The sequence below is a fragment of the Mesoplodon densirostris genome, chromosome 5 (assembly GCF_025265405.1).
Source record: "Mesoplodon densirostris isolate mMesDen1 chromosome 5, mMesDen1 primary haplotype, whole genome shotgun sequence".
Lineage (NCBI taxonomy): Eukaryota > Metazoa > Chordata > Mammalia > Artiodactyla > Ziphiidae > Mesoplodon > Mesoplodon densirostris.
This window is the reverse complement of record NC_082665.1, coordinates 138854842-138864690: the sequence shown is the minus strand read 5'-3', so window position 1 is coordinate 138864690 and position 9849 is coordinate 138854842. Positions and strand designations below refer to the sequence as shown.

The following is a 9849-nucleotide window of genomic DNA, read 5'->3' as shown; positions in this document are numbered from 1 at the left end:
CCAGAGGGTCTGCGGAGATGAACCCGGAGCCCAGCCCCAGGGGTGCAAGGGCTGAGTGAGGACCCGGGTCCCGCAGTCCCGGGGCCGCCTCCCGGGGAGGATGCCGGCGGGCGCGGGGAGCGTGCGCGGCCACGTGACGGCCGCTATAAGAGCGCTCCGGACGGACGCTCCGCTCCCGCCGCGCCTCCTCGCCGGCCGCGCTTGCTCCCCGCGCCTGGCTTCTCCGAGCCACCAACCTGCGGCTGCGGCTGCGGCGGCCGCCCGCGCCCCCGGCAGCACCATGACAGGTATGCGCCACGCTGCCCGCCGCCGCCGCCCCGGGACGCCGGACTCCTCGCCCCGCGCGGCCCCTCGCAGCCCCGCCGCCTTCCTTCTCCCCCCACGCCCGCCCCTCCGCCCCGGGGGAGCTCCCAGCGGGACGAGGACCGCCGCAAAGTTGCAGGCTGGCCGCAGCCGGGCGTGTCGCTTCCTGCGTCAGCCGCTGCCCCGCCGCCCCGGGGTCTCGAGCGGCCGTCTGGATCCCGGGGACGCAGCCGAGGGGCTCCGCCAGGCAGCGCCTGGGCCCTCCGCCGAAGCCCCCGTTCCTGCTTCCGTCTCCTTTGCCCTTCCTCCTGCGCGCACCGTGAAGGGCGGGCGGGCGGGCGGAGCAGCTGCGGCCGGCTGCGTGGGGGTGGGGAGCCGGCTCCCCGGGGGCGCGGGTTCCGAGCCCCGGAGCGCGGCGGGGTCGCGAGGCGCCGCCCCCCGCCGCCCGCGGGCAGGAACTCTTGGAAGGGGCAGCCGCGAGGCGGGGACGCCGGTGGCCCCGGCCCGGCTCCTCGGCCGCCCTCTTCGGCGCTGGCCGCTACGCCGAGCCTATTTTTAGGCCTTTGGGGCTGGGTTGCGGGAAGCCGGAGCCCGGCGAGCGCCCCCGGGGAGCGGGCCCGGCGTGGTGGGAGGGCGCCGGCCCACTTGTTGCAAGGTGTCCGGGCCGCACGGCGAATCTGTCCCCCGAAGACCGGAGGCCCCGAGGTAACTGGTCCTTGCTGTGCTGTTGAGGTGAACAGTGGGGTTATTACAGCCATTGAACTGCGGAAAGGTTGCAGATGTAACCCGGGGCTTGGCCGTCTCTGGGAAGGTTGCACCTCCTACCCAGTTGTCCTTGGGGTTCCCTGTTGCTTTGCTAGGACTGGCGTTCTAGCCTCTGTTCCTAAGCATTTGTCCTGCTTCCCTCTTCATCTGGGAAATCATCCATATCCTAGCTTCCTGAAGGCCTTGAACCCTACTTACTAAACTTTTCTCCGTGCTCCCCTGGGATCAGGACCGTTTTTGTGTTAAAACATCATTCATTATGCCCCAGATTAAGTGTCCTTGGGACAGGCTGACCGAAATGTTGCCATCTTATGATGGGTTGAAGGAACAAGTTCAAGTTGATGGGTATGTCAAGGGACAGGAGGCCCCGTTCTGAGCTTTCCTAGCGTGACTGGCTGGGAAGCCAGTGACCCCGGGGGAGGGCACACCAGACTTTCTACAACTTAAAGGAGAGCTCACCACTACCTGTGAAGATGGCCCTCAGATCTGCACCTGGGGAGTGTGCTGGCCCACTTGACAACCTACAACTTCCTCTCACTTCTCAATGGAATGTCCACTGCCCCCAGCCTCCACTTTGGAAAATGGGCAAAGAGAGAAGGAGGAAACCCTAAGACGGAAACAGAGTGACTTCATGACAGAATGGCTCAACTCCCTGCTTGGGCAGCAGTGCCCCAAGCGAACCCTGGCAGAGCTTGATCCTAAGTGTCCTGTATGTATGGATGCCCACCAACCTGTTAATGTTAAAATCCACTTGGAGAGGGAGTGTGCTCCAGAATCATCCCGGGGAAGGGCTGGAGGAAATCCTGAAGGCCGGGCTGGTGGCCTTGCGAGGGTGGGGCTTGTTCAGGAGGAAGGAGAATTCATGCATTTGCCCCTGGTCCTGGCAACTAAGTGATTATTGGAGATTGATTTTTGAATGTGTGTGTGAGAGAGAGAGAGTCTGTTGAGGTGCCCCAGGATACAGGGTAGGGGTACTGCTTGCTTCTCCAAGGAAAAGGAGGCAGGTTTTCTGGAGCCTGTGAGGTGGTCCCTAAATCCATTTAACAGCGATGGGCCACAATTTAGATAGAAGCATCAAGGAGGGAAGGCTTCTTGGGGGAGGTAATGTTTCAGAGAGACTCAGAGTGACTCTTGAGTGGTGGTTGGATAGCCATGGAGTGTTTGCTCCAGGTTGAGGAAACAGTAGGAAAAGCCTGAGGCGTGGAACGTGTAAGCACCAGAATGAAGAATATGGCCTCTGCTCTCAGATGCTCTCAGATGAGGTTGTTGGCTGGATTTGTGCTTGGCTGAAAATACTGTCTGTGGTACCTTGTAGGAGAAACAGAAAATGCACTTCTGGATCTCTTCCTCACGGCCTGTTAACTGCCTGAAGTTCACCCTCTGGGTGTTAAGCTGCTGTTTAGTCTGAGAATTTAGCATGTCTGGACCCTAAATTGGATTGAATTTTTACAGCTTGGTCAGCCTCTTGAAGGTTGCCAAAGATTGCCTGCCAAAGAATGGTCTTGAGCCATTCTTATAGTGGACACTGGGTTCTCCCTCTCACCCTAACCCCCCACAAGAAGCTGCTCTTTTATTAATACAGCAAGTTGACCTCAGAGGAGCTGATTTTGCCAAATTATTGATTGAAAAGGGTCCTGGGGTAGTGTTTCCTAGGTAGGATAGTGTAATGAATGTGTGTTCGTTTTCCTTGTATTAAGATCAGGCCTTTGTGACACTGACCACAAACGATGCCTACGCCAAAGGAGCCCTGGTCCTGGGCTCGTCTCTGAAACAGCACAGGACCACCAGGAGGCTGGCCGTGCTCATCACGCCACAGGTCTCGGACTCCATGAGGTGAGGACCTCGCTGCCCCGCTGTTGGTGGGGCTCGGACATCCCTCTCCCCTGTTTCTGGCATCGGTGGGCGTTGAGGCCACACCCTTTCCAGGGGTTGCGTGCTGGTGGAGAAAGAGTTGCTGAGTGAAGGATTCCTGGGTCTAAAACCTCTTCCTGGCTCTTGGGAGATCTTCCAGCCAAGCTCCCTCTGGGAGGTGGTGTTCTGGCCCTTGCTCTTACCGATTCCAGCCAGGAGTAGGGCTCTCCCTTAGGCAAGTCCTCTTGGGGTAATCCGAGTGAGTGACTCAGTCCAGCCATTCCCTTCATGTCATCACGCTTCACTTGCATGCCTTTCCCCAGATGCAGCAGGGACTACTTTGTTCCTGTTTCTAACGGGGGAAACCTCCTGTGACTTTGAAAGAAAGTAGCAGTTTTCTCCACCCCAGTTGACATTAGTAAGCTAAAGGTCTTTATTTACAATTTAATAGACTAGAATATTTGCCAGAGGGCTCTCAGACTTAGGAGTCCTGCTAGGAGAGCACCCTGAGGGGCACAAGCTGTTCTTTGATTGGGTTGGTTCATGTTAATTGGTTGGAATTAAATTTTGAAGTATCTGAATGAACTTCCTTGATCCTAATACTAACTTACTTAAGAATATCTGGGCACACTAGCAGCTCTGTATTGTGTTTATTTTTGCATTCTCCTATCCCTTTTAGAAGTTGAAAATGCTCTTTTTGTGACTTTTTTCAAAAAATGTAAGCCCATGCCAAGGACCTCTGAAAAAGAGGCATTATACATACGTACATATATCTTTCACGCTAAGAACCTTATTCCTAAAGGGTAATTTAGGAAAATGCCCCCCAAAACTGTCTCTTATGTGTATGTCCTAATCTATAGTCTATTTAGTGAGAATCGTGTAAGAAGGTGGATATAGTCTTAGAAAGCAAGCCCCCTTTACTGTGGTAAATGGTGCCCCCATTTCTTTGAGAGATCAAGTTTACTGTGTGAACTAGAACATAAGTTTGTACAGCTTTGGAGACAGATAATACATTACCAGTTTTGTTGTGCATGCTTGATATTTTTATAAACTTTCAGTGATGGTCTGTCTTTATCATGTGTTTTTCCTTGTGCTGAGTTTAGTGTCTTACCTAAGTACACCCCACTTAACCTCACCTCAGGCTTGCTTTCTAAAATATATCTTTAGTTAATTTGGGGCAGGGAGAAATGTTGTACCTCACAAACTAAAGTGAGTCTCTCATGCCAGGAGTGCAAAGCACATAATAAATGCTGGTTGTACGCGATGCTAAAAAATGGAAACCGAATAATTGAGTCATTTAACTTCTTTTAGGACACAGCTTCAGGCAGTTCTCTGTCAACGGCTTTGGCAAAAATTATTAGTTATAGGCTTCAGTGCAGATATTATATGCACTTAACTCCACATCATTTGTAAAAGTATTCAGTGGTCAGCAATAAAATATTATTGTTAAAGGCATAGGCTGTTGAAAAGATGTATTACCAAACATCAGTCACATTTTTACAAGCTATTTCACAATTTGCCTGGTATTCAGTGGTACAATAAAACACAGAAAACTTCTGTGATAATGTTTTAAGACAAGAGGTTCATCCTCACAGTAAGCAGTTCTTATTGTTTTAGTGAAGTTAACTGCACATGCAAATTAACACAGTTTGTCCTGAAGTAAATTAGGACATATTTAAGAGATTGCAATATACCAAAGTAACAGATTCTCTCGTAATTGATAAGCTAAATAGAGCGCCGTCTTCTGTTAAATGGGTCCCTTGTTCTAAAGAGATGCTGAGAGCTGTTTTCTGGATTTTATTTTTGACAGGAAAACTTTAGAGACTGTCTTTGATGAAGTCATCATGGTGGATGTCTTGGACAGTGGTGATTCTGCTCATCTAACCTTAATGAAGAGGCCTGAGTTGGGCATCACGTTAACTAAACTCCACTGCTGGTCACTTACACAGTATTCAAAATGTGTATTCATGGATGCAGATACTCTGGTGAGTATGGCTTTGAGGGCTGGAAAGATGGATATAGTAACTGAGACCAGTTAGGCATTTGAAGAATGCTGTCAAGACTTGACAGTGAAGTTCAGATAAAACCACTGTTGTAAAAAGTGTCAGGTGCTGAAGGACAGTAGGACCAGGCTGCCTCACAGCTGTCATCTGAATAGTTAAGACCAGCAACAGACTGCATCTTTTGTGTTGGATAACTTAAGGAGAACTTAAGAAGGGTATGCCGCAGCAGAACAGTTCTGAAATGTTTTCCCTTCTTCCTGCCCCATTGCCCTTGAATCAGGTCCTAGCAAATATCGATGATCTTTTTGAGAGAGAAGAATTGTCGGCGGCACCAGACCCAGGGTGGCCTGACTGCTTCAATTCTGGAGTCTTTGTCTATCAGCCTTCAGTTGAAACATACAATCAGCTGTTGCACCTTGCTTCCGAGCAAGGTAGTTTTGATGGTATGTATCTGTTTTCTTTATATCTGACAAGCTGTGAGTATCTTCTAGGGGCTGCTCTTCTCTGGGAGTTGCTATGGTTCCTTGTGTCTGGAAGATAGTGATACATGAGATGTGGCAAGCATTTGAAGTTGTGTTGTTCTGGGAAATAGTGTTGTGTGTTGTGTGCGTGTACCTGCATCTTTTTCCTATAGGTACATGGTACATAGGCTGTTTTACAGACTTGCCTTTCATTGGCCTTCCTGTGTCTAAATTAGAGGATGATAAAGGAACCATAATTATTCAAGAATTCAAAAGACTATTATACAACTCAAAAAGTTTAACAACTGTCTTTAAACCTGAGTAAACTTAAGTACAAGAGCTAACAGCAGGACCCAGTATTGTCTCCATGGAAATTTGAGGAATAAACCTAGGCTCTCATTCTTTCGGGAGGCATTGAAAAAGAAGATAGAAAGACTGTGTGAATAACCTTTGTCTCCGAATTGTCACTCTCTGTAAGGCAGTGCATCAGGTAGAGTGGTCTGCAAGGCTAAGGAGTAGAACATTGGCAAAGTCACCAACCATTTTCCACGATACCTAAGTGTATTTATAGCTATATGTTTATATAGAAAGGTTCTGACTATTTGTGATTTAGGGCCTCACATCCTTTGGAGAATTTTGGGTAAATTGATGAGTTGGTATACTTCTGTTTTATGCCAGTCTCTAAAATAATAAATAATAAGCCACTTTTTCTTCTTTGAATTTTTGAATTTTATTTCATTTATTTTTTATACAGCAGGTCCTTATTAGTCATCAGTATTATACACATCAGTGTATACCTGTCAATCCCAATCTCCCAATTCATCACACCACCACCACCACCACCCCGGCACTTTCCCACCTTGGTGTCCATGTTTGTTCTCTACATCTGTGTCTCTATTTCTGCCCTGCAAACCAGTTCACCTGTACCATTTTTCTAGGTTCCACATATATGCGTTAATATACAATATTTGTTTTTCTCTTTCTGACTTACTTCACTCTGTATGACAGTCTAGATCCATCCACGTCTCTACAAATGACCCAATTTCATTCCTTTTTATGGTTGAGTAATATTCCATTGTATATATGTACCACATCTTCTTTATCCATTCGTCTGTCAGTGGGCATTTAGGTTGCTTCCATGACCTTGCTATTGTAAATAGTGCTGCAATGAAAGTTGGGGCACATGTGTCTTTTTGAATTATGGTTTTCTCTGGGTATATGCCCAGGAGTGGGGTTGAGGGGTCAAATGGTAATTCTATTTTTAGTTTTTTAAGGAACCTCCATACTGTTCTCCATAGTGGCTGTATCAATTTACATTCCCACCAACAGTGCAAGAAGGTTCCCTTTTTCCCACACCCTCTCCAGCATTTGTTGTTTGTAGATTTTCTGATGATGCCCATTCTAACTGGTGTGAGGTGATACCTCATTGTAGTTTTGATTTGCGTTTCTCTAATAATTAGTGATGTTGAGCAGCTTTTCCTGTGCTTCTCGGCCATCTATATGTCTTCTTTGGAGAAATGTCTATTTAGGTCTTCTGTCCATTTTTGGATTGGGTTGTTTGTTTTTTTAATATTGAGCTGCATGAGCTGTTTATATATTTTGGAGATTAATCCTTTGTTGATTCATTTGCAAATATTTTCTCCCATTCTGAGGGTTGTCTTTTTGTCTTGATTGTAGTTTCCTTTGCTTTGCAAAAGCTTTCAAGTTTCATTAGGTCCCGTTTGTTTATTTTTGTTTTTATTTCCATTACTCTAGGAGGTGGATCAAAAAAGATCTTGCTGTGATTTGTGTCAGAGAGTGTCCTTCCTATGTTTTTCTCTAAGAGTTTTATAGTGTCTGGTCTTACATTTAGGTCTCTAATCCATTTTGAGTTTATTTTTGTGTATGGTGTTAGGGAGGGTTCTAATTTCACTCTTTTACATGTAGCTGTCCAGTTTTCCCAGCACCACTTATTGAAGAGACTGTCTTTTCTCCATTGTATATCCTTGCCTCCTTTGTCATAGATTAGTTGACCGTAGGTGCATTGGTTTACCTCTAGGCTTTCTATCCTGTTCCATTGATCTATATTTCTGTTTTTGTGCCAGTACCATATTGTCTTGATTACTGTAGCTTTGTAGTATACTCTGAAGACAGGGAGTCTGATTCCTCCATCTCTGTTTTTTTCCCTCAAGACTGCTTTGGCTATTTGGGGTCTTTTGTGTCTCCATACAAATTTTAAGATTTTTTGTTCTAGTTCTCTAAAAAATGCCACTGGTAATTTGATAGGGATTGCATTGTATCTGTAGATTGCTCTGAGTAGTATAGTCATTTTCACAATATTGATTCTTCCAATCCAAGAACATGGTATATCTCTCCATCTGTTTGTGTCATCTTTGATTTCTTTCATCAGTGCCTTATAGTTGTCTGCATACAGGTCTTTTGTCTCCCTAGGTAGGTTTATACCTAGGTGTTTTATTCTTTTGGTTGCAGTGGTGAATGGGATTGTTTCCTTAATTTCTCCTTCTGATCTTTCATTGTTAGTGTATAGGAATGCAAGAGATTTCTGTGCATTAATTTTGTATCCTGCAACTTTACCAGATATATTGATTAGCTCTAGTAGTTTCCTGGTGGCATCTTTAGGATTCTCTATGTATAGTATCATGTCATCTGCAAACAGTGACAGTTTTACTTCTTATTTTCCGATTTGTATTCCTTTTATTTCCTTTTCTTCTCTGATTGCCATGGCTAGGACTTCCAAAACTATGTTGAATAATAGTGGCGAGAGTGGAAATCCTTGTCTTGTTCCTGATCTTAGAGGAAATGCCTTCAGTTTTTCACCATTGAGAATGATGTTTGCTGTGGGTTTGTCATATATGGCCTTTATTATGTTGAGGTAGGTTCCCTCTGTACCCACTTTCTGTAGAGTTTTTTTTTTTTTTTTTTTTGCTGTACGCAGGCCTCTCACTGTTGTGGCCTCTCCCGTTGCGGAGCACAGGCTCCGGACGTGCAGGCTCAGCGGCCATGGCTCACAGGCCCAGCTGCTCTGCGGCATGTGGGATCTTCCTGAACCGGGGCACGAACCCACATCCCTTGCATCGGCAGGCGGACTCTCAACCACTGCGCCACCAGGGAAGCCCTTTGTAGAGTTTTTATCATAAATGGGTGTTGAATTTTGTCAAAAGCTTTTTCTGCATCTATTGAGGTGATCATATGGTTTTTATTCTTCAATTTGTTAATGTGGTGTATCACTTTGATTGATTTGCATATGTTGAAGAATCCTTGCATCCCTGGGATAAATCCCACTTGTTCATGGTATATGATCCTTTTAATGTGTTGTCGGATTCTGTTTGCTAGTATTTTGTTGAGGATTTTTGCATCAATATTCATCAGTGATATTGGTCTGTAATTTTTCTTTTTTGTAGTATCTTTGTCTGGTTTTGGTATCAGGGTGATGGTGGCCTCATAGAATGAGTTTGGGAGTGTTCCTTTCTCTGCAGTTTTTTGCAAGAGTTTGAGAAGGATGGGTTTTACTTCTCTAAATTTTTGATAAAATTCACCTGTGAAGACATCTGGTCCTGGACTTTTGTTTGTTGGAAGATTTTTAATGACAGTTTCAATTTCATTACTTGTGATTGGTCTGTTCATATTTTGTATTTCTTCCTGGTTCAGTCTTGGAAGCTTATACCTTATTTAGCAATACGTTACTAAATAACAAAAAGATCACTGAAGAAATCAAAGAGGAAATCAAAAAATACCTAGAGACAAATTGCAACGAAAACATGATGATCCAAAACTTATGGGATGCAGCAAAAGCAGTTCTAAGAGGGAAGTTTATAGCAGTACAAGCCTACATCAAGAAAAAAGTAAAATCTCAAATAAACAATCTAACTTTACACCTCAAGAAACTAGAGGAAGCAGAACAAACAAAACCCAGAGTTAGTAGAAGGAAAAAAATCATAAAGATCAGAGCAGAAGTAAATAAAATAGAAACAAAACAATAGCACAGATCAATAAAACTAAAAGCTAGTTCTTTGAGAAGATAAACAAAATTGATAAACCTTTAGCCAGACTCATCAAGAAAAAGAGAGGACTGAAATCAATAAAATTAGAAATGAAAAAGGAGAAATTACATTGGACACTGCAGAAATACAAAGCATCCTAAGAGACTACTACAAGCAACTCTATGCCAATAAAATGGACAACCTGGAAGAAATGGACAAATTCTTAGAAAGGTATAACCTTCCAAGACTGAACCAGGAAGAAATAGAAAATATGAACAGACCAATCACAAGCAATGAAATTGAAACTGTGAATAAGCCACTTTTTTTAACAACAACAATAAATCACATACAACAAGACAATACTGGTGGTTAGTATGCAAAATAAGCTGTTTTAAAAATTAATGTTGATGAATCTTTTGAATCAAGAAGAGACCCAGTTGTATCTCCGAAGAAGGATTTGCACTATAGGAGTTGCCCTCTCAGCAG

The 9849-nt window shown here is 45.0% G+C and overlaps 1 protein-coding gene across 1 annotated transcript in view; it reads left to right on the top strand.

Annotated features, from left to right (window-relative positions):
- The first annotated feature begins 203 nt into the window (after window positions 1-203).
- Window positions 204-9849, top strand: part of GYG1 (glycogenin 1) — a 40026-nt gene continuing 30380 nt past the window's right edge. The window contains exons 1-4 of the mRNA XM_060100209.1: window positions 204-287; window positions 2766-2901; window positions 4730-4904; window positions 5203-5365. Of these exons, the coding sequence (XP_059956192.1) occupies window positions 281-287; window positions 2766-2901; window positions 4730-4904; window positions 5203-5365 (481 nt within the window). The 5' untranslated portion in view covers window positions 204-280. The remainder of the gene's footprint in view (window positions 288-2765; window positions 2902-4729; window positions 4905-5202; window positions 5366-9849) is intronic.